This window comes from Hippopotamus amphibius, chromosome 3 (assembly GCF_030028045.1).
Source record: "Hippopotamus amphibius kiboko isolate mHipAmp2 chromosome 3, mHipAmp2.hap2, whole genome shotgun sequence".
NCBI classification, from domain to species: Eukaryota; Metazoa; Chordata; class Mammalia; order Artiodactyla; family Hippopotamidae; genus Hippopotamus; species Hippopotamus amphibius.
The window spans coordinates 155,505,423-155,529,630 of NC_080188.1; the positions used below are offsets into that span (position 1 = coordinate 155,505,423).

General features: G+C 46.1%; 1 protein-coding gene across 1 annotated transcript in view; it reads left to right on the top strand.

The window, feature by feature from the left end:
- Positions 1 to 23,868, top strand: part of MAPKAPK2 (MAPK activated protein kinase 2) — a 47,906-nt gene extending 24,038 nt beyond the window's left edge. Inside the window, exons 2-10 of the mRNA XM_057728858.1 lie at positions 19,657 to 19,796; positions 19,985 to 20,049; positions 20,343 to 20,422; positions 20,947 to 21,073; positions 21,685 to 21,760; positions 22,171 to 22,295; positions 22,609 to 22,694; positions 22,795 to 22,875; positions 23,453 to 23,868. Of these exons, the coding sequence (XP_057584841.1) occupies positions 19,657 to 19,796; positions 19,985 to 20,049; positions 20,343 to 20,422; positions 20,947 to 21,073; positions 21,685 to 21,760; positions 22,171 to 22,295; positions 22,609 to 22,694; positions 22,795 to 22,875; positions 23,453 to 23,596 (924 nt within the window). The 3' untranslated portion in view covers positions 23,597 to 23,868. The remainder of the gene's footprint in view (positions 1 to 19,656; positions 19,797 to 19,984; positions 20,050 to 20,342; positions 20,423 to 20,946; positions 21,074 to 21,684; positions 21,761 to 22,170; positions 22,296 to 22,608; positions 22,695 to 22,794; positions 22,876 to 23,452) is intronic.
- The last annotated feature ends 340 nt before the right edge of the window (positions 23,869 to 24,208 follow it).

Consider the following 24,208-nt stretch of genomic DNA (forward strand, 5'->3'; position numbering starts at 1 on the left):
GTTGCTTCCATATCCTGGCTATTGTAAATAGTGCTGCAGTGAACACTGGAGTGCATGTGTCTTTTTGAACTATGGAGTTCTCTGGGTATATGCCCAGTAGTAGGATTGCTGGGTCATATGGTAGTTCTATTTTTAGTTTTGCAAGGAACCTCCATACTGTTCTCCATAGTCACTGTATCAATTTACATTCCCACCAGCAGTGCAAGAGAGTTCCTTTTTCTCCACACCCTCTCCAGCATTTACTGTTTGTAGATTTTCTGATGATGCCCATTCTGGTCAGTGTGAGGTGATACCTCATTGCAGTTTTGATTTGCATCTCTCTAATAATTAGTGATGCTGAGCAACTTTTCACGTGCCTCTTGGCCATCCGTATGTCTTCTTTGGAGAAATGCCTATTTAGGTCTTCTGCCCATTTTTGGATTGGGTTGTTTGTTTTTTGATATTGAGCTGGATGAACTGTTTATATATTTTGGAGGTTAATCCTTTGTCTGTTGATTCGTTTGCAAATATTTTCTCCCATTCTGAGGGTTGTCTTTTCATCTTGCTTATAGTTTCCTTTGCTGTGCAGAAGCTTTGAAGTTTCATTAGGTCCCACTTATTTTTGTTTTTATTTCCATTACTCTAGGAGGTGGGTCAAAAAAGATCTTGCTGTTATTTACGTCGAAGAGTGTTCTTCCTATGTTTTTTTTTTTTTTCAATTTTATTTATTTATTTATTATTTTTTGGGGGGTACACCAAGTTCAATCAACTGTTCTTATACACATATCCCCGTATTCCCTCCCTTCCTTGACTCCCCCCCCACTCGAGTCCCCCCCCACCGTCCCCGCCCCAGTCCTCTAAGGCATCTTCCATCCTCGAGTTGGACTCCCTTTGTTATACCACAACTTCCCACTGACTATCTATTTTACTGTTGGTAGTATATATATGTCTGTGCTACTCTCTCGCTGCGTCTCAGCTTCCCCTTCACCCCCCGCCCCCTCCCAAACCTCGAGTTCTCCAGTCCATTCTCTGTATCTGTGTCCTTGTTCTTGTCACTGAGTTCATCAGTACCATTTTTAGATTCCGTATATGTGAGTTAGCATACAATATTAGCCTTTCTCTTTCTGACTTACTTCACTCTGTATGACAGACTCTAGGTCTATCCACCTCATTACATATAGCTCCATCTCATCCCTTTTTATAGCTGAGTAATATTCCATTGTATATATATGCCACATCTTGTTTATCCATTCATTTGTTGATGGGCATTTAGGTTGCTTCCATGTCCTGGCTATTGTAAATAGTGCTGCAATAAACATTATGGTACAAGTTTCTTTTGGGATTATGGCTTTCTTTGGATATATGCCCAGTAGTGGGATTACTGGATCATACAGTAGTTCTATTTGTAGTTTTTGAAGGAACCTCCAAATTGTTTTCCTTAGTGGCTGTACCAACTTACAGTCCCACCAACAGTGCGGGAGAGTTCCCTTTTCTCCACACCCTCTCCAGCATTTGTTGTTTCCAGATTTTGTGATGATGGCCATTCTGATCAGTGTGAGGTGATACCTCATTGTGGCTTTGACTTGCATTTCTCTGATGATGAGTGATGTTGAGCATCTTTTCATGTGTGTGTTGGCCATCTGTATGTCTTCTTTGGAGAAATGTCTATTTAGGTCTTCCAACCATTTGTGGATTGGGTTATTTGCTTTTTTGGTATTCAGCTGCATGAGCTGCTTGTATATTTTGGAGATTAATCCTTTGTCCGTTGTTTCATAGGCAATTATTTTTTCCCATTCTGAGGGTTGCCTTTTAGTCTTGTCTATGGTTTCTTTCACTGTGCAAAAGCTTTTAAGTTTCATGAGGTCCCATTTGTTTATTCTTGATTTTATTTCCATGATTCTAGGAGGTGGGTCAAAAAGGATGTTGCTTTGATGTATGTCATAGAGTGTTCTGCCTATGTTTTCCTCTAGGAGTTTTATAGTGTCTGGCCTTACACTTAGGTCTTTAATCCATTTTGAGTTTATCTTTGTGTATGGTGTTAGGAAGTGTTCTAATTTCATTCTTTTACATGTAGCTGTCCAGTTTTCCCAGCACCACTTATTGAAAAGGCTGCCTTTTCTCCATTGTATATCCTTGCCTCCTTTAGTTGACCATAGTTTATCTCTGGGCTTTCTATCCTGTTCCATTGATCTATATTTCTGTTTTTGTGCCAGTACCATACTTTCTTGATCACTGTAGTCTTATAGTATAGCCTGAAGTCAGGAAACCTGATTCCACCAACTCCGTCTTTCCTTCTCAAGATTGCTTTGGCTATTTGGGGTCTTTTGTGTTTCCATACAAATCGTAAAATTTCTTGTTCTAGTTCTGTGAAAAATGCCATTGGTAATTTCATCGGGATGGCATTGAATCTGCAAATTGCTTTGGGTAATATAGTCATTTCACAATGATTCTTCCAATCCAAGAACATGGTATGTCCCTCCATCTGTTTGTGTCGTCTTTGATTTCTTTCATCAGTGTCTTATAGTTTTCTGAGTACAGGTCTTTTACCTCCTTGGTTAGGTTTATTCCTGGGTATTTTATTCTTTTTGTTGCAATGGTGAATGGGATTGTTTCCTTCATTTCTCTTTCTGATCTTTCATTGTTGGTGTATAGAAATGCAAGAGATTTCTGTGTGTTAATTTTGTATCCTGCAACTTTACCAAATTCATTGATTAGCTCAAGTAGTTTTCTGGTGGCATCTTTAGGATTTTCTATGTATAGTATCATGTCATCTGCAAAGAGTGACAGTTTGACTTCTTCTTTTCCAATTTGGATTCCTTTTATTTCTTTTTCTTCTCTGATTGCTGTGGCAAAGACTTCCAAAACTATGTTGAATAGTAGTGGCAAGAGTGGACATCCTTGTCTTGTTCCTGATCTTAGAGGGAATGCTTCCAGTTTTTCACCATTGAGAATGATGTTTGCTGTGGGTTTGTCATATATGGCCTTTATTATGTTGAGGTAGGTTCCCTCTATGCCCACCTTCTGGAGAGTGTTTATCATAAATGGGTGTTGAATTTTGTTAAAAGCTTTTTCTGTATCTATTGAGATGATCATGTGGTTTTTATCCTTCAGTTTGTTAATGTGGTGTATCACATTGATTGATTTGCGTATATTGAAGAATCCTTGCATTCCAGGGATAAACCCCACTTGATCATGGTGTATGATCCTTTTAATGTGTTGTTGGATTCTGTTGACTAGTATTTTGTTGAGGATTTTTGCATCTAAATGCATCAGTGATATTGGTCTGTAATTTTCTTTTTTTGTAGTATCTTTGGTTTTGGTATCAGGGTGATGGTGGCCTCATAAAATGAGTTTGGGAGTGTGGAACTTTAATACTTTTTTTGCTTAGCAGTGACACTGGATTCTAGATAGTGTAGTTTGAGAGATACAGAGTGTGGTTGGATCAGGACTCTTGTCTTGATCTAGGTAGTTGATCTGTTAGTGAGCTGAAGGTGATGTTAACTTTTTGGTAGCCGCATCATGGCGTTGGATCAGATGAGTTAATGTTTGTAAAAAAAATGCCACAAATCTAAGGTGCTATTAAGATAGTCATGCAGCTCGAAGTTGTTTAGAGCCTCTGATATTAATAGCATCTGTTGTGTGCCTTCTGCTTGCCATCATCTCATTTAATCTTTGACACCACTTTGTGAGAAAGGTTCTAGTAAAAAGAACTGTAAAAAAAAAAAAAAACAATAAAAAAAACTTAAAAAAAAGAACTTAATACAAGTGTAAACTATTTGATTTAAAACGGGGCTTGTCTGCTTTGGCACTATTGACCTTTTAGACCAGATAATTCTCTGTTGTGGGGATTGTCCTACACTTAGGAATTAGCATCCTTGGCCTCTAGCCATCAGATCCCAGAGGCAGCCCTCTCTGTGCCCTGCCAAGTTGCGACAGTCAAACTATCTAGAGACCTTTTCAAATGTCTCCTTTGGGGGAAAATCATCACAGGTTGAGAACCACTCCTGCAGTGTAGAATTTAGTCATTGAAAAAAAATTTAAATAATGTAGTTCTTCCTGAAGGGTAACCACTGTTACACTTCCCTATTATGTTCTTTGTAAGGACAGTCCTTGCTTTTCACAGTTACAATGTACATGAATTTCATTTACCACAGTTTAAATAACACCAGTCCCCCAGCAACATGGTTCCAATTCCAGTTGCCATGGTATATGAACTCTGAGTAATTGCATAGAGTATAAACTTCACTGCTAGCTCTTCAGTCCACAAATCACTAAGTACCTAACAGATGTTTGTTATGATCAGTGACCAATCAAGGCCCTTCTTTCAGAGTCTGTTGGTGGTGGTCACCGTCCATCTGTTGTTGAGTTCACACATACACAGGAGAGTGTGCAGTTGTGTTGCCTCCTTATCTCCTAAACTCGTGATGTTTTACAAAAATGGGTAATCAAAAGAGGAAATCGCCCACCATTGAAGATATTTCAGCAAAGAAATGAAAAGTGGTAATGCTGGAAGTGAAATTCCATAATTGAACATAAGTGAAATTATAGAATAAACAGCTAATTGTAGGAATGTTGACGTTGCCGCCTATGAGACTGTGTATGCAGCCAGGGGAACTTAGTGAAGGCAAACTCATTGACACAGTGATTGTGACGCAAAGGATGAAGAAGTTCCAGAGGAAGTGACACTGGGAAAAAACTTCACGTCGAAGGCACTCTTGGAGATATTTTGCAACATTGAAAAGCACAAAGGATAAAATGTTGGAAACTGCTCCAAACTTAGAAAAGAGTGTGGCAATTTGCAAAGGCGTGGAAAAGATGCTTGCTCCGTTATTAAACAGGGAGAAGGCAAGCCCTGTTCAGACGGCTCTAGATTGTTTTTACAAAGAAACAAAGCTCTTCATTCTCAGTGACTATGATATTTTTAGTTCAGTATGCTAAATAAATATTAGTTTTATACTATTTCTTTCATTTCTTTATTCATTTATAACTGACAGTAAGAGTTTTTAACGTATTTATTTATTTTTGGCTGTGTCAGGTCTTAGTTGCAGCACGTGGGATCTTCAATGAGGCATGCAGGATCTTTCGTTGTGGCGCTCGGGCTTCTCCCGTGGCATGTGGGTTTTCCCTTCTCTAGTTGTGGTGTGTGGGCTCTGTAGTTTTTGGCATGTAGGCTCTCTAGTTGAGATGCGCAGGCTCAGTAGTTGTGGTGTGTGGGCTTAGTTGCCCCACAGCATGTAGGATCTTAGTTCCTTGACCAGAGATCGAACCAACATCCCCTGCAATGGAAGGTGGATTCTTTACCACTGGACCACCAGGGAAGTCCTGAGTTTTTAATGTTTTGACAAAAATTTCTAAAGGTCATGGAACAATCTTAATTTTCCCATTGATGATTACAATTGCTTTGTATGGTCATTTGTATGGTTCCATGTTACTAAGCAAAGCGGAGGCTGTCTGTATTTACAAAGTGTGGGTGAATACACATATACACATATGTCTGCTTTTTCTTTTTCAAAACATTTTACAAAAATGGGACCACGCTATATGTATCAGTCTGCAGCTTGCCTTTATCATGGAAGAATATCTTTTTTTGAGTTTTGATCTCAGTTTGTTTAGATCTACCTTCTTCTGTTTTATAATTGCATATTATTTAATGCACCATTATGGGTATACCATAATTTATTCGACCACTTTCTATGAATAGGCATTTAATTTATCTTATTTTTTTTTAAACCCATTTGAAGTATACTTGACGCTTGAACAACGTGAGGGTTAGGGTCACTGACCCTCATTGCAGTCAAAAATCCACGTGTAACTTTGCAATTGGCACTCTGTTGCACATCTGTGAAATCAACCAACTGGGGATGCTATAGTCCTGTAGTATGTATGTATTGAAAAAAATTTGCATGTGAGTGGACCTATGCAGTTTAAACCCGTGTTGTTCAAGGATCAACTGTAATGCTAACGTGAATATCTCTGACAGATACTATCATTAGCCCATTTAATGGATGAAAACAGTGGAGGTTAGAAAGTGAAGGGAATTCCCTGGTGGTCCTGTGGTTCAGACTCTGTGCTTCCACTGCAGGGGGCCCAGGTTCGATTCCCCATCAGGGAACTCATCAAAAAAAAAAAAAAAGTGAAATAACTGCCTAGGGTCAGGCATCTACTAAGCTTAGAGCTGGCTTGAATTTAGGACAGTTTAATTGCAGGGCCCTGCAAGAATGCTTTATGGCTTCTTTTCTCTTAAAAGTAGCTTTTTTTTTTTTTCCCTCTTAGAAGTAGCTTTTAAGAACAGCAACAACATCATCAACAAATAATAGTAGAGTTTATTGAATTAGGCACAATTATAAGTGTAAGTACATCATTATTGTTATTACTGAACAGTGATCCTATGTGGTTGGTACTGTTATTATCCCTGTATTACAGCGAAGGAAACTGGAGGTGTGTTAGGAAACTTCCAGGATCTCGTGCTTAGTTAATGGAAGAACTGAGACTCACCCAGGCAGCCAGGCTTCAGAACCTTTGCTCTCACTCATCGTGTTGTATGGATCTGACTTGAGAAAGGTCTCTCTCATCACATGCTATTATAGATGATTTTTGGAGCCCCAACATATGACTTTGGCCTGTATTTTCACCTCCTGTGATCTGTAGAAACTTTGTTACCTAGCACACTCCCAGTTTTTGAGTCACTTGCAGGTTTGATGAGCTTGCTGTCTACTATGTCTTCAGCCAGCTTATTGGTAAAATTCCAGGCAAAGGCAAAGATGGCATTCCTTGGTTTGTCGCTGGAGGTATTCCCTGGGTTTAGTCAATAAGCAAATATTTATTGAGTATGTCCATAATGTCATGTATTAGGCCCAGGATTAGGAACCCAAGGTGAACAAGACGTGGTCCTAGTCTCCAAAAGGCACACGGTCTATACAGCAGGAGGACCAGTTTTGTAAGTAACACCAGTGAGTGCTGAAGTAGAAGTTTAGAGTCTTGTGGGAGGAGAGAGGGGCTAACTATGCCTGGAAGTCATCAGGCAGTCTTCACAGAGGAGGTGACATTGTGCTGGCGCTTGAAGGATGCACTGACATGGAGTCATGACATGGCATGGTGTGTTTGAGGACAGTGAAATTCAGTGTAGCGTGAATAGAATGTGTTGGGTGATAAGGGCAGAGATATTATGGGTAGGAGCTAGGAAAAACCAAGCTAAGGAATTTGGGTTTTATCCTCTTAGCCAATGGACATGTTTAAGGAAGAAAATGGCCTGATCAGTTTTGCCTTTTAGGTGTTGGTATGGGATGTACTGGAGAGCAGATTAAGTCTACTGTCTAGAAGCCAGTTAGAAAGCGCGTAAAAGGGAAACAAGCAAGTGGCAGCAAGACTGGAAAACAGAAGATAGATTTGGGAGATCTTTCCATAGATAAAATTGGATTGGTTCCGTGGGTGAGAGAGGGAGAGAGGCAGTGGATGACTACTTCAAGATTTATATCTGGGAGCCTGGCTACATGGTGATGTCATTGTCATTTACTGAGACTGGGCAACAAGTCAGAGGGCGCAGTGAGTTCAATGAGGTGCATGTCAGCCTGTCCTAGATCCATTAAATAACACTTTATTATTGGTCATTTATAACAATTACAAATATTTTCAAAATGCTTCATCATCTCACCCCCTCTTTCTTTGTCATCCCAAAGGTCTGACAGGAGACTTTGTCCATATACTTTGTAGAAGTCAAGGACCCTTGTATCAGTTATTTGTTTGGTCTATAATTTAGTAACCCTGCTCCAAAAGGTAATGAGACTAGTATGCTATGGCTTCTCAGGGAACCAGGTTGGCTTGTGATGGTACAATTCATGATCTGCTCTAGAGCTTTGCCACAGACAGATGTGAAGTAAAGCAATCCTTCTTATTAGCAGTTCTGTGTACATATTGTTTCTTTTTTCCTTGACTCTGTTTCCTTCACTAGGCTGATCTCCTGGAACCCCCTGGTGCCTGGAGCAGAGTGGGTACTGAGGCAATGCTAGCTGCCGAAAAGCAGGGCGCTGTCTGTGTTCCCCACGGCCCCTCCGTGATTACCATTGGTGATTTGAGAATCATACCTGCAGGTTCCTTCTGCATTCTGAAATGTGATTCTTCTAAGACTGGCATGTCTTTTTATTTGTTTATTTTTAATATTTATTTATTTATTTATTGGCTGTGTTGGGTCTTCGTTGCTGCGTGCAGGCTTTCTCTAGTTGTGGTGAGCAGAGGCTACTCTGCATTGCGGTGCAAGGGCTTCTCATTGTGGTGGCTTCTCTTGTTGTGGAGCATAGGCTCTAGTTACGCGGGCTTCGGTAGTTGTGGCACATGGGCTCAGTAGTTGTGGCTCTAGAGCGCAGGCTCAGTAGTTGTGGCACACGGGCTTAGCTGCTCCGCGGCATGTGGGATCTTCCCAGACCAGGGATCAAATCCTTGTCCCCTGCATCGGCAGGCAGATTCTTAACCACTGTGCTACTGGGGAAGTCCCAAGGCTGGCATGTCTTTTAACTCAGTCATCTTTGGATGATTGTAAGTTGGTTCTTGGGCTAGCTTGGATTTGAGGTTTCCCTTAAGTGTGTGTTTCCCTTAGGTATGTTCCAGTTTGAAGAGCTTTCTCCTTGATAGAAAAGATGGAACACATTGGAGAAGAACATTCCCCCCTTCTCTGTCATTTGGTAGATTAGAGCCTCTGTCCCCATGAGGGGCTAACTCCCTCCCTGGTTCTTCTTACAGCTTTGCATGTAGGTTTAAGACATATTTCAAATAGTTCTTGCATTTTCACAAGCTCTGCTCCTGCTGTTTTATGAGCCCACACCACTGTCTTTGGGTCTGTCCTGGGTTCTGGGCAGTTGCTCGTGTCTTTGGAGACATCCTTGGAGTCCCCTGTGCCATGGCCTTGCCATTGGTGGCTGCCTCCTCCTGGTTCCTTTTTCGGGGATTATCGTGCTTTGGATAATCAGAATCCACTTGTCGGAGGCCAGGCCTTGTCTTTCAAAATGCATTCCCTTTTGGGATCTCTCCTCATACTGTTCCTTTGTTTCAACATCTAAATATTAGTTTTCTGGAAATCTAGCCGAAACAATTGTTTGTCCCCAGGCTTCTTCTTCCCTCCTTTGATCTCTGAATTGAAAAGGTTACTTCCTCCCAATGTGGTATTCTTGTTGTTATTATTGTTTTTGCTAATTAAGGTTTTGGTGGGGGTTTATTGTTGTTTTGTTTTTTAAACATAATTTACTAGACTGCTTTCTGGGCAGAATCGAGTTCCAGGTAGCAATTCCCTTCTTGCATCTTCAGCTGTGTGAGAGATAGACTCCTTAGTAAGGCAAGACAGGAATGTATCAGGTGCCCTGCCCTTGGCAGAAAGTCTCTCTCGCAGATGTGCTCGTGGTGGGTGATTTGAGCTCTGTCTTGCATCTGGGCCATTTTTGTAAACTGTGTAGGAAAGAGTGGTTCATATCTTCTACCACTTGTTCCTCCATATGTCACCACAGTAACTACTTAACTTCTTGTTTTTTTTCCTTCTCTCTTCACCCAGCTGTCCTCCAGTCTTAGGTGTGTGGAATTGTGGGATTGTTGTCAGGGGTGGTGTGTGTGCATGTGCGTGTGTGTACACTGCCCTCTTATTTGTAAGACCTCCACCTCCCATTAGATCTGTTGATTAAGGTATATATGCCTTGAATCTCATTCCGCTAAACTGGGGTGATGAAGATGAGTGGCTTCCAGTTGAAAATTAATATTTGCTTTGTCAGTTGTATAGAGTCAAATGGATGGGGGCTACGTGTAGACCAGAAACAGTGCTCGTGACCTCCACCGTCTTATTTTCTTTTGATAGTTTGTCCATTTCTGTGGATTTCATAAAGTCAAACCTACATGCTACAAAGAGCAGGACATTTTTTTCTCCCTGCCACTCAGATATGAGCTTATAGCCAACTTGGAGAGTCTAGTGTGTTTCCTTCCTCCCACCATCTACACTGTGTCCCAGCGAAAGATGCCTTGTATCCTGCTGTAAGCCACAGCCTATAGAGTTGTTCTGATACACAGTCTGCCCATTTAATCAGTAAGTGTATGTTGCAACTCCTCTACGCTAAGCTCTGTGCTGGGCCTGACAAACGCAGAGATAAATGGGACCGACCAGTCAACAGAGCAGGGAAAGGAGGCCTTTAAGAGGAAGGAGATGGGGTAACAGTACAGTAATATCAACAGCTCAGGTTTTGTTTATCAAAGCTGCATGTGTGGTGAAAAGGACCTGGAGGTTAGAGTCTGAATTGGGTTGAATCCTGGCTCTGTCAGTCACTAGCCATGTGACCTTCGGCAAGTTGCCTCTTCAGCCCTGGTTGCCACACCTGTAAATGGAGTCAGCAAGTGACTATTCTAGAGGCCTGTTAGGAGGCTTAAATATAGCTTATTTTCTATATGTAAAGTGCACCTGACGCATGGTTGGTGCGGTATACATGAGATTCTTCTTTCTCTTTCAGAGTCTGCTGGAAGAAACAGAAATATCTGTGTCCCATGGCCTTTCAGTTTCCTCCCCTAGACTCCATGGTCGTTGACATCCCCGCTGTGCGCAGGGCTCATTTCCAAATAAGTCAGAAGTGGTCTGTGGTGGTGGTTTGGGGCCTCAGCCTGCTGCTTATCATATTTGAGTTATACTTTCCAGGAAGATGCCAGGTCTTTCCATCACCTGGGTTCCCCTCATACTCTGAGTTCCAGCAGGTCCTCCCCCCAACCCTCCGTGGTCAGTGCGGGGTCCCCATCCCCGCTCTAACAAGAAGGTCGGCTTGCTTCTGAGGCACTCAGGCTGGGTGTCAAATACAGGACCAAAGCCTGTTGCACCTGAGAATCCCTAGACTTAATTTTTTTTTTTTTTTTTGGGCACACGGGCTTAGTTGCTCCGTGGCATGTGGGATCTTCCTGGAGCAGGGATCGAACCCATGTCCTCTGCATTGGCAGGGGGATTCTTAACCACTGTGCCACCTAGGAAGCCCCCCAGACTTAATTTTTAAGAAGAAAATACATGCAGATGGTAGCGATCCAAACAATACAGAAAGATGTAAAATGAAGAAGGGAAAAAAATGGAAAAATACAAGCTTCTCTCTAGTACCTACTCTCTCGTGGTCAACACCGTTGATATTTTTGGGGGGATTAATACCTCCAGAATAATGTCAAGCATTCACAAGTCTGTGTATCTTCTCCCTCTGCCTTAAACAAAACAAAACAACAAAACCACCCAAGGGGTATATTTTACATTCTATTTAGTACTTTTTTATTTTTGGAAATTTAAAAAACACAAAAAAGAAAGTGTTACCTGTTTACCACCATTTATGAGTAACCACCAATGAACCTTTTGGTGTGTTTACTTCTTATCTTTGTGAATATAGTTTAAAAGTTACTTAAGCAATGTGAATGCAGCTCCATTAAAAAAAAATTAGAACATAAAGGAAAAAGCCAGACAGCTATCATCATGTTCGTTGTCTGCTTTCCTGTTTATTAACACCCAGTTCCCCCCACCGTGGCGGATGAAGTCCTGCCTTGTTCTTGCACAGGCTGTGCCACACTCTGTTACCTGGAGGTGCTGACATTTATCTGATCAGCTCCCCAGTGCTAGACATGCACGTTTGGGCCTTTTCTTTTGTTTTTTTTTTGCCGCTAAGATGCTTTAGGAACATATTTGTAGGATGATTTCCTAGTCGAGTAATTACTGGGCTTAAGGTTCAAACATTTACAATTTTGATAGATATAGCCAAAAATATACTAGTTTATATCCCTTTTGAGTGTATGAAATCGTACGTTTTCCTCAAGAATCTTTGCATAAACTCAGGAGTTTGTTTGTTTGTTTTTTTTTTTGGCCTCACGGCTTTTGGGATCTTAGTTCCCTGACCCGGAATGGAACACATGCCCCCTTGCAGTGGAAGCACAGAGTCCTAACCACTGGACTGCCAGAGAATTCCCTCTTTTGTTTTGTTTTGGTAAAGCATTAAAAAAAATTTTGCCATTCTGGTGAAATTGTTATTGTTTTTATAAACATTTCTCTTTTAATGAGTTGCATTGAGCATCTTTTGTTTGTGTTTCTTTTTCTTTGAGCTGCCTGTTCTTATTCTTTGGCCATTTTTATGTTGGATTGTTAATCTTTTACAGTTGATTTGCCAGAGTTAAGTTAACCTTTTATCTATCACGTGTTGCAAATATTTTTAAAAATTTGTCACTTACAGCGTAACTTCTAAGCCTCTTGTCTTTTCGTTGAGGGTTGGTCCTTTGTGGCTGCCCAGGGAAGGTCCTGGAGAGCAAGAGCAAGGGTGAGAGTGGGGACCACAGGGAAGGTCATGTTCATTCTGGGCAGCGTGGCTCAGTGCTTTAAAAGGCTTTTGTTCTGGGTTCTCCATTGTAAGTTTAGCTTTTGTTTTGGGTCGGGAGTTTCCCTCATCACATTAATAAAAATCAGTAAACAAAATAGAAAACTGCTTTTACCTCCCAACCAAATGTGTGGGAATGTGTGTGCCAATGTGAAGGACCTTGATGATGTACTTCCATGTATCTTTTATTTCAGCGATATTCTAAGATTGAAAAAAATCTGCTGTTAGATTTATGTTTAGATCAGTTCCTAGGAGAGGTCTATCAGTTGCACCTCTCTGAGCTGTGCAGAGGTTCTAGAAGGGGGACATACTCTTTCTGCCCCTGTAGATGTAGAGGAAAATCATCATTTCAACCAAGACTTATCTGTTTATCATGTCTTATGTTCCTGAGCTGGATTAGATGAAAAGAGACGGGTGACACCTTTCTCCAGCCTTTCGTCTCTTTGAAATTTGGGGGGTAAAAGAGATTCTCCTTCAGCACTGCTGCTGCTTTTGTGGCAGCACATAATTTATGTCCTTTATAGCACAAATCATGATGTGTAATAAAAAATTTTAAACAAAGCTTGTTCGTTGTGTACTTTATGCACTAAAATATAAGCTCCATGGGGGGCAGGCCTTATTTGCCGTGTTCTCTGTTGTATCCCAGCATCTCTCAAACCAGAGTGTGGCACGTGCTGGACACTCCAGGTTTGCCAAGTGATGGCAGTCTGGGCAGGTGAGGTCAAGTCCTGTGAGTGCCACGTGTCTTCCCATCCCCTCGATGGCTGCACAGCCAGGGAGGGGGGCTTTGGAGGCACCTGGCTCTTTAGAGAGATAACACATGATGCCAGGACACCGTGTCCTGGTCCTGCCACCTCGTGACGACTCGAACCTCCTTGTTCACTGTTCAGGGCTGTGGGGGCCCAGGTCCCCAGGTTTCAGGCTGAAAGAAGAGGTCCAGTGATCTTTGAGCCAGACACAGATGCCCCACTCCTAGCTGGGGTGCTGGGGGGCTGGGGAGGCTAGATCAGGGCCAGGTGGAGCTGGAGCAGGACAAGAGAGTGACTGTAGGTTGCACTGCAGTTCTCCTGCTCTTCTCCTTTCCTGAGGGGAGGGCTGTACAGCTGCTGGCACCCACTGGGCATGAACCGCTTTCTTGCTTAAGACCCTGGTCTGTGGCTAAGCCGCCAGCAGAGCTGCCTGGAAGCCCAGGGCCGCTGTTTCTTGGACACAGGGCCTGGGGGTATGGGTGACCGCCGTTGATTAAAATTTGGAGAGCTAAGCTTATTTGCCTCTTTAAAAGTACGTATGCTAATTGTAAATCACTTAGAGAATAAAGATATATTAAGGAAAATGAAAGCACCTGTAATCCTATCTTTCAGATTATAATTATTAACATTTTACTGCGTGTGAATGCCCTTCCATATATATGTATATATTTATACACACACATACATACTATATTGCTACATCTGTGTTACATATACCTATACACACAAATATAAATAAATATACATATAGAGCTGTACTGTACATAAAGCTTTGTAGCTTGCTTTTTTCACTTACTATCAGATAAATTTAAGGAAACTTCAGATTAGGGTTTGTGCTGCAAAAGAAAAAAAAGTGCCTCTGCTGAGAGTGCCAAGGTGGCTGAGACACTTAGGAATCCGTTTCCCATTAAATATTCTTCTGAAACATGATTTTAATGATTGAAGATTGTATGGATAAACTTTTTGAAAAAAAATCTCTATTGCTTGTTGCTGAGTTTTCTGGCCATTTCTAATTAAGGTAAACCGCTCTTGGAATATACGTAGCCGTAAAGCTCCATCTATGATTCGTGCCATAGGGTGAAATTCTACAATTCTCGAATTCTGGAATTTCAAGCTTAAAGGATTGGTTTCCACTTTAAGGCCTATGTACATTTTCAGCCCCAGATTTTGGCTCTTGGTATCATGGACAGTCTTGGGCAGATGTTGTACCCTTTACCTTACTTGGGTGGTGGGAAAGGGGCTTTGGGAGCAGTGAGAATGAGGTTCAGATTCCAGCCCTGCTCGGCAGCGGCTCAGATGCCTTGAACTGATCACTTAGCTCTTCTGAGCCTGTGTTTTCTCATTTATAAAACAGGATGTGTCCTCTTGGGGCAGGTGTGAGAGTCCCCTGTTGGAAGTGCTTAGCACGCGTTTAACTTACAGCGCTCCCAGGAAGCAAGGGCTCCGTTTTCCCTGCTCCTCTGGATCCTCCGAGGCTACTGCTTGCTTGCTGCCAGTTCTGTGCTAAGGAGCTTGCTAGGACTCAGCCCACAGCAGCAGCCCTCCTTCCCAAGTCCTCTTTTCTTCTGGCCTGCAGCGCGCCCAGGCCTGCCACCCTCCATGTAGTAGGAGGGGAGTGGGCGAGCCTGGCCTTGGCAGGGTTGGTGCCCTCCTCCTGGGAGTGCAGAGGAGGTCTTATTTACCAAGGTGCACCACGCTCTGTGTCTGATTCGGGCTTTTGCATCACTCTTGCACGTAATCAGTCTTGAGAAGGGATGGATGGCTTTCTTCTCTCGGGACATGTGTACCCTGCCCCCAGCTGTCTAGTTTAGGTGGTGTGGGAGGGAGAGGGAGACTCAGGGCTAGGAAAAGCCTGCTTCTTTCCCAGTGTTTGGGGTTCCCCTCTGCCCAGCGCCTGGAACTATTAATAGCACCTTAGATGGGTGTGAGTGGGATCCCAGCTGCCCACCCCAGTGGGACTCTGGCACATGGGGGAGTTTGGGGGGCAGAACAATAATAGCAAACACTAATGCAATGCTTATATGTGCCAAACACCATTCTTAGTAATTTACATAATGTGCATGTATTAATTCATTTAGTATATAGGTAGGTACTATTATTATCCTATTTAACAGATAAGGAAACTGAGGCACAAAGGGATTAAAAACTTCCCTAAGTTCACACGCTTGGTAAGTGGTGGAGCTTGTGAAGGGGATGATCCCTTGGGACCCGAGGCTTGTTCCTTCCCATCTTGTCCTCAGATCTGCCTTGGGAGTGAGCAGCGCCTCAGGGCTCGCCCTCTGTTTCTTTCCTTTTCTCAGGCTCACCTAGGCTTAGGATGCTGACTACTCCCATGTCTTTTCATGTGGCCCCATGATGGAAGATTTGGTGGGAGGTATAAGGGAGACCATCCTCTTCCCTGTAGATTCCAGCAAAGACAGAGAGGCATGGAACAGAATTTTTTTTTTATTAAAAAAAATGATTGGAATACAATTGATTTACAGTGTTGTGTTAGTTTCAGGTGTACAGCAAAGTGATTCAGTTATAGGTATACATATATTCACTCTTTTTTAGATTCTTTTCTCATATAGGTTATCACAGAATATTGAGTAGAGCTCCCTGTGCCATGCAGTAGGTCCTTGTTGGTTATCTGTTTTATATACAGTAGTGTATAGTTGTTAATCCCAAATTCCTACTTTATCCCTCCCTCTCCCCTTTCCCCTTTGGTAACCATAAGTTTGTTTTCTATGTCTGTGAGTCTCTTTCTGTTTCGTAAATAAGTTCATTTGTATCATTTTTTTTTAGATTCCACATATAAGTGATATCATATGGTATTTGTCTTTCTCTTTCTGACTTACTTCACTTAGTATGATAATCTCTAGGTCTGTCCATATTGCTGCAGATGGCATTATTTCATTCTTTTTTTGTGGCTGAGTAATATTCCATTGCATATGTGTACCACATCTTTATCCATTCATCTGTCAGTAGGCATTTAGGTTGCTTCCATATCTTGGCTGTTGTAAATAGTGCTGCTATGAACATTGGGGTGCATGTATCTTTTCGAGTTAAGAGTTTTCCTCTTTTCTGGATATATGCCCGGGAGTGGGATTGCTGGATTGTATGGTAATGGAACAGTATTTTGGGAGAGCTCCCATAGTTCCCTCATTGCCACCATCACCGTAGAGGTTCCTCCCCAGGCAGTGGGCTCTGTGGCCTGGTCCCTGGCCCCTGCCACACTTGGTAGGTAGGTGGCCTTGCCTATTGCATTGCAGTCTAGCACACGCAACAGTTAACCTTCTGTACAGAGCAAGGGAATTTCAGATGCAAACGACAGGGGGGCCGAGGCGATCGCAGCATCCATTCCAGGCTTAGCATGGGCTTAAAATATTTTATGTTCCCTTTCAGACATTCCTTGTCTCAGGGCCTGCGGCTTTTTGGTAGGAAGACCCTTCGTTCAGACATGGGCCCTCAGCGCTGTGGTTCTGAGCCCTTTGGCCTCCACTGTCCTTGTCCAGGCCAAAGAGGTAGGAGCCTCCCCCACGTGACTCTCTTGGCTCCTGGTTGAACCTGCCGCGTTCCTCTGCTGGTGACTCCTGGCAGCACCCCAGGAATCCTGTTTTCTCTCCCTGAGTCTCCTCTGGCTCGGAGCTCAGCACCTCCCCTGCTGATCTTTACTTAGCCCAGTACTCCAGATTAGCACATTCTTGCTTTCCTCTCTCCAGGCTTCTGTACCCCACAGCTGTCCACAAAGCCTCTTTGGCTCTTCACGGCTCTGCCCCTGTGACGTCAGTCAGCCTGTCCGCCTGACCGGGTTGAAGGTCTTGCTTTCATCGTGTGGGCTGGTTTTTATGTCCATTCAAGGATTTCTGATCAATACTTACCTGGCTGTCAATTACCAGTCTTCATGGGAAATTCTTACCGCTGTGTTTCTCTTAGAATTTAAAAATACTACTCTTCCCAGTTTTCTTATTTTGCCAAATTGAGTCCAGTTTTACAGATGAGGAAACCCTTTTCAGAAAGGTGGATTGGCTTGCCTGACACAAGCTGGGAAGTGCAGAACTGGAATGCAAATTGTGTGTGATTCCCAAGGCTAGGTTTGTTGTGTTAGGTCAACCCAGCTCCTCTACTAGGTAAGGAATTGTGTGTAAACCTGGAGGTGGAATGTGAACCTAGGCTTTCTGGCTGCAGATTCTCTTTTGCCTCATGCCACACACGCCAATGTATCTAACGCAAAGAGAGCACACAGAACCTGTAGTGCGTGCTCTGAGTTTAGGAGGGGCATGCACTTGGGTTTGGGCCTTGGTGTGTCCTCACTTAGCACAGCTTGGTTGGTTAGGGCATAGAGCTGGTCTCCAGGCAGTAGTCACAGGGCTGCAGACAGAAACTCAGCCTGTAGTCTTGCTGGTGACTTGTATATATCAGGGTTTCTTGGTTATATCAGGGTGTTCCAGCCTCAACTCAGAGGTAACGGAGAGGGCCCCTGTGCTGTGGCAGTTATGCTGCCTTTCTGATAACAAAGCACACTTAGAGGTATTCTTTCATTCCATGCTTGCAGTGACTGTGAGGGAGGGGGCCAGGCAGGTATCATAACCTCTAACTTATAAATGTGAAACAGGCTCGGAAAGGTAATGGCCTCTTCAAGGCTATGCAACCAGAAATTGACAAATTCCAGACCCAGGCCCAAGTCTTTTCTGATTGTAAATCCAGGACCTCATGTTGCCTCTGAGTAAACTTGACAGCTTCAATTCTTCCTCTCTGGACGTGACAGTTCCTACGTGTCTGTAGGGGGAGAAAGAGGTCTTTCTTTTTTGGCTGCTCTGAGAACTTTTTCTCTTGAATCCTTTGAACTTATCAGTTTTACAGCACATTATCTCACTGGGTTATAAGCATTTTCTGTGTGTTTACCTCTCCTATGTCCCTACCCCCCAGTTTGAGTTCTTTCAGATTGGGACTCTTCTATTTGGTCTTGACATCTGTGTGTGGCCCATAGTAGGAGCTTGATAAATGCTTTCTGAATTGAAATATATGCAAATGAAATTGGCTAGTGTCTCCTTCTGCTTCTCATAGTGCATGGGAAAAGAAAATAAACTTTTTCCTTGTTCCATCCAGATGAATGAAGTTGAATATGGCAAAATGCAGGACCTGTGCAGTGTCCTTGATGGCCACCAGGTGGCAGTGTGACCCCATGGTGACCTTGTCTTCCGCTGGCTCCCTAGTAGACTGAATTATCTGGGTACCTGTTGGGGGATTGCCTCGGCAAAGCCAATTTGCATTTGGTGACCTGAGACTGACAAGTCTTGACCTCCACCCCTCCCCTAAAAGTTGTGTGGTATCATGGAAAAGGTTTAGGCTTTGGACTCCACCAAGCCTGAATTCCAACCCTGGCTCTGCCTTTCTCCAGGAACTGAGCCTGGGACACACTAGTTCTCTGAGCCTCAGTTTCCTCATCCTGTAAAATGGGTAGCTGTTGTACAATTAGGAAATGCCCACAGCATGCACTGCGTAAAGGTTAGATATTTAAAAAAAAAAAGGAAAGGCCCAGCATATCATAGACCACAGCGTAACTGAATGTTAGTTTTATTGTTAGAAATTCCTGTGTTTGCTTTTCCCTGCGCTCTGTAATCTGGCTCCATCCCAGCCATCTGATCTTACTCACCAAGCTTCATGTGCTTTCCAGCAGGTCTCTTAGTGCTCCTGCTGCATCACCCACCCACCCACCCCAAGGTACCCCTTGGTACCAAGGTGACTGCCATGGCGCCAGGTGGCATATGCAGGAGAGACGGTGTGCATTCCTTACGTCCTTTTAAGAGACCTCTCAGCAGATTTCCTAAAAGTTCTTCTTGACCAGTGTCGGGTCTTAGTAAAGGGCCTGGGATTAATGAGACTGGCTTAGACTAGTCAAGATTCAGCCCTTGCGGCAGGTGAGGGAGCCAGGCTTCTTTAATACCCCTGGCCACCTGGTCCACGAAAGAAGAGGGGACAGGAATGAGGCTCATGAGTTAGGCAACTTGCTCAAGGTTGCAGTAAGAACCAGGATTCAAACCACACTGGGCTGACTCCTGAGGCCATCTGTTGGCTGAAAGGACATTGCTCAGGATTTGGTGGGCTGGGTTTAGGGATCTTGGAGGTATCTTTTCTAACTGATCTGGCATCTCCCCTGTCTCTGGGCCCCTTTCCATTGTTGTTTGGGTTTTCCTCAGTCTGTCTTTCTGCCCAGGCGTCCTTTACCCTCTGTCTCCCAATGTTCAGCTCTGCCCGCCTTCTGAAATAGACTTGGTGCCCTTAGCTGGGGAAAGGCCCAATGATCTTTTCCCTTAATTGCCAAGGGTGGTCTCAGAGTAGCTGTTGAGACCCCACGAGGGGTCATCTTGAGATTTCTTTTAGAGCAAATAAGGGAGATGCAGAGCTGTAAGTCAGGGCTCAAGAGAAGGAGGTTCAGGGAAAGTGCCAAGGGGGCTGGTGCTGGACTAGGGTAGGGGGAGTTGATGGTGTGTTGGTGGGGATGTCGGCGGGTACGTGGGCCAGGCCTTGGAGTAGGTCCAGGTGGTGCAGCAGCCAGCTGCCCCCCTGCAGTTGCTCAGGAAGTGCTTGGCTTGCAGATGCTTCAGGACTGCCCCAAGGCCCGCCGCGAGGTGGAGCTGCACTGGCGGGCCTCCCAGTGCCCACACATCGTGCGGATCGTGGACGTCTACGAGAACTTGTACGCGGGGAGGAAGTGCCTGCTGATTGTCATGGAGTGGTGAGCAGCCCTTTCTCCTTGTTCCTGGCCCAGCCTGATCCCACTCCCCGCCCAGGCCCCTCACCTTCTGAGGACTGCTAGACAGGGACTCAAGCTTAAAATGTAAACACTTGATTTCTTTTGGGGGGCGATGGAGAAAGTGCTAGTGGGATATTATGTCCCCAGATCTGACTGTGGCTTTGTTTCAGTTTGGACGGTGGAGAACTCTTTAGCCGAATCCAGGACCGAGGAGACCAGGCATTCACAGAAAGAGGTAGAAAGGGTCTGTTGTAGGGACTGGGCTCAGGCAGGCAGGGCAGCGGGGTGTCTGAAGGGGGCTCTCGTGAGAGATGCTGAGGCCTACTGCCTCCTGCAGCTTGCTGCTGGGGCTTTCTTCCTCAGCTGAGCCTGGGCTGCTCCTCGTTTCTTGGTTTCTGGGTTGGGGGTGGGGGGAGGTAGTTGTGAGGCGCCTTAGGCTGTGTGGAGGGACTGGTGTATTGGATTTTCAAACATAATGACACATCTTGTGACTTTCCTTCCCTCTCCCACCTTCCCTCTTCTCTGCAGAAGCATCAGAGATCATGAAGAGCATCGGTGAGGCCATCCAGTACTTACACTCAATCAACATCGCTCATCGGGATGTCAAGGTACCAGCTGTTCTTATTGCCCCCACACAGCCCCTCAGCTCAGGTGCCACGGAGGCCGTGAGGGTCAGGGTCATGGTGACCCTAGGGAGGGTCCCCAGAGTCATCCTGCATCCCTGCTGCCTGGTGCCTGAGGGAGAGTGGGGCAGAGTACCACTCTCTACACTGCAAGCCCTGCCCTCTCTGGGCAAACCCCCACCCCAGTCCTGAAGCCTTCTGAGGCTACCCTCGGCCTGTGGTCCTCCTCAGTCACATTTCACAGCTACACCTTTGCTCTCTATGTCCCTGTGGTGTTTACTGCTGGTTCTTTGTGTCGGTGTCTTACTTCCATGCATGCTGTAAGCTCTTGGGAGGCAGGGAGCTGAGGGTCCTCAAGGTGTGCAGATCATAGGGGCTGGACAAATGGTTGCTGAATGGAGGAGGGAAGGGGGGGGGGGAGGGAGGGAGGGAGGAATCGTTACCCTTTTGGGGTCTGATAGCCCGTCACAGGTACAGCAGAGGTGCTAGTTATGTCTCTCTCTCTGTAGCCTGAGAATCTCTTATACACCTCCAAAAGGCCCAACGCCATTCTCAAACTCACTGATTTTGGCTTTGCCAAGGAAACCACCAGCCACAACTCTCTCACCACTCCTTGTTACACACCATACTATGTGGGTAAGTCCAGAGGCGGCCTGGGGAGCTGGTCTTTCCCCAGAGCTTTTCTCAAACCCTCCTCTTGCCAGTCTCGGGGCCACAGGTCCTAGAAGAGTTGTCCTCAGACCCTTTATAGCACTGGTTCTGATGTGAGCTGACCCAAAGTAGGGCTCATCGGAGCTCAGCTGGGACTGAAGCATTATAAGGAATCATCTGCCTGAGATGATGGGTGGGGTTTTGCGTACATGTGAGCTTTTCCTGAGAAGAGCTATCGTTCCCATCAGATTCCCAGTGGACTCTGGGACATAGATTGGGTGCAGGAGTCCCACTGACTGGCACAGATAAACTCTCAAAACCTGTTTGTCAAATTAAATGGCAGTCTGAAAAGCCCTTGCAATGCAAGACTTGTTTTATCTTGAGAGTCTAGCCCTAGGGCTCTTCTTGGAGGAGGGTGTTCTGGTCTCCTTTGTCTAGCCCTGGACCTGCGCTATGACTGTTCCCCTTCCCAGCCCAGCTATGGGCCCATCATGATGGGCTGAAGGGTTGGATGGGGAGCAGCGTCCACAGAGGAACTGGGGTGGATCCCAGTGTTCTGAGGGCCCGGCCCATCCACGTTGACCTTTGGTTTGCAGCTCCAGAAGTGCTGGGCCCAGAGAAGTATGACAAGTCCTGTGACATGTGGTCCCTGGGTGTCATCATGTACATCCTGTGAGTGTGTGGGAAGGGGCCTGGGGGCAATGGGGCTGGGCTGGGCTCGGGCAGGGGTGGAAGGAGGCCTTCACCCCTCCAGGATGAGAAGAAGAGGCAAAGATTAATATTCCCCTTCTGGATGGGAGATGCCCTGGGAATCCCCTGCATGTGCCCATCTCTCAGTATTTAATGAATTCTGGCAGCTAAATGCTATAAATTAGCTAATGGTCAGGAAAATGTGTGGTTTAGATACTCGGTATGTTGGATTCCTGGGCCCTGTCCTTGACTTTGTGTATTGTACCTGAATCAGTGAGTCCCAGTTTCTCTGTGACCTTTACAAGGAGAAGCCTGTGTCTCACTCTAATCCTGGTGCAGGACCCTCAATAACCTCAGTTCTGTCCCTCTCTTCCCGCCTCCTCTCGGCTCAGGCTGTGTGGGTATCCCCCCTTTTATTCCAACCATGGCCTTGCCATCTCTCCGGGCATGAAGAGTCGCATCCGAATGGGCCAGTATGAGTTCCCCAACCCAGAATGGTCAGAAGTATCCGAGGAAGGTGAAGAACCCACATGTGCCTGTGTGTGTGTGCCTGTGTGCAGGTGCCTGTGTGCGGGGGTGGTCTCACGTGGGTGGTGTGGCTGCACCCGGCCCACACCTGCTGGGTGTGTCCTGACTGTGTGGAGGGCCCGCGGCAGGGCCGTCAGGTGCTGGAGCCATTATGGTACCTCGGGGCCAGCTCTCTGGGTGGTCTGTGTCCGCGTCCCCTCGGAATCTGGTCTTCGCCTGAGAACCGTGGGAAGGAGCAGGGGGAGGAGGGTGGCCCCTTAGCCGTCTCTTTCCCCCCGTGCTGCGCCCCGCGTCCCCCACAGTGAAGATGCTCATCCGGAACCTGCTGAAGACAGAGCCCACCCAGAGGATGACCATCACCGAGTTCATGAACCACCCCTGGATCATGGTAAGCCTGGCGGGCCGGAGGGACCTGGGTCCATGCGGACTGCCCCTTGCGACTCCACCCCACCCCAGGCTTCCACTCTGACCCTTTCCTCTCCCCCCAGCAATCAACGAAGGTCCCCCAAACCCCACTGCACACCAGCCGGGTCCTGAAGGAGGACAAGGAGAGGTGGGAGGACGTCAAGGTGAGGGGACCGCTGGCCAAGAGGGGCTCGGAGGGTGCTCCCTGAGGTGCTTGGGTGTGAGAGGTGGTGCTGGCCCGGGGTGGGGGTTGGTTCTATACCCTGTCACCCAGGGGGTGTTACAACAGGAGCAGCGACTCTGAGCCACTGTCCTGACTGGGTTGTGAGCAGGGGACTGTGTGTTTGGTCTGAAGTTGGCTGTGGCTGTTTCCTCCAAGCCGTCTACTCTCTCGGTCTCTGAAGGGACCTGAGAGGTCATCTGTACCATCTCCTCTGTTTGCAGACCAGGAAACTGAGGCCTAGAGGTGGGGGGTGACCTGTTGAAGGCCACACAGCTAGTGACTGGCCGGGGCAGACAGGAACCCAGGTCTCCTGACCCCTAGTGGGTGCTCCTTCTGTCTTCCTGCGGGGTCGCCGGAGGGCTCCAGGAGAGCCGGGGCGGCACGGCGGCCAGGCTCTGCTGACCCAGCCCTGGACCCGCCAGCCAGCCTGCCCCCTGTCGCTTCTGCTCCCGCCCGTCCCCCTCATGCTGCCCTTGCTTTGTCTGTGGCCGCTCACGTCTCTCGTCACTGCTCCCCAGGAGGAGATGACCAGTGCCTTGGCCACGATGCGGGTCGACTATGAGCAGATCAAGATAAAGAAGATCGAAGACGCATCCAACCCTCTGCTGCTGAAGAGGAGGAAGAAAGCGCGGGCCCTGGAGGCCGCGGCCCTCGCTCACTGAGCCGCTGAGCCTGTCCTGCTTCCCTGGACGACAAGCAATAACTCTCGACCTGAGTATATTTTTTAAACGAAGAGACACAGAACTGTCCACTCCCGCCTCCCCTCCTCCTCGGCCGCGTGGAGCCCGGACCTTGTCACAGGCCGAGTTCTGCCTGGGGTTCTGGCCGCCCCTGAGAGGGAGAGTCTGGGAGGCCGGGGGCGTGTGGAGAGAAGCAGCAAGATGCTCTTGAACCTGTGCTCATTTTGCAATTTTATCAGTAATTTGACTTAGAATTTTTATGAAACTTCTTTTATTGTTCTTGCCCTCACTCCGGCCCCTTCTCCCCCAAACCCCTTCCTGTCTGGATACTACGAGGGTTTGGGGTTTGTTAAAGGGTATTTGTGGAAACTGTTATGGGGGTGTCCTGTGTCGTCCCACCAGCCCTCCAATTTCCCCACTACAGCCCCAGGCTCCCGCCGGCTGCGGCCTTCCGGGAGCTGCAGGCCGTGGAGGGCTGGGGCCGGGAGGCCACGCACCTCCTCTGCCGAGCCCTCAGACGTCACCGGTGTGCCAGACCGATAGGAGTGAGTGTGGTTGCGTGTGTGTGCGTGTGTGCCCGTGCCCGTGTGCCTG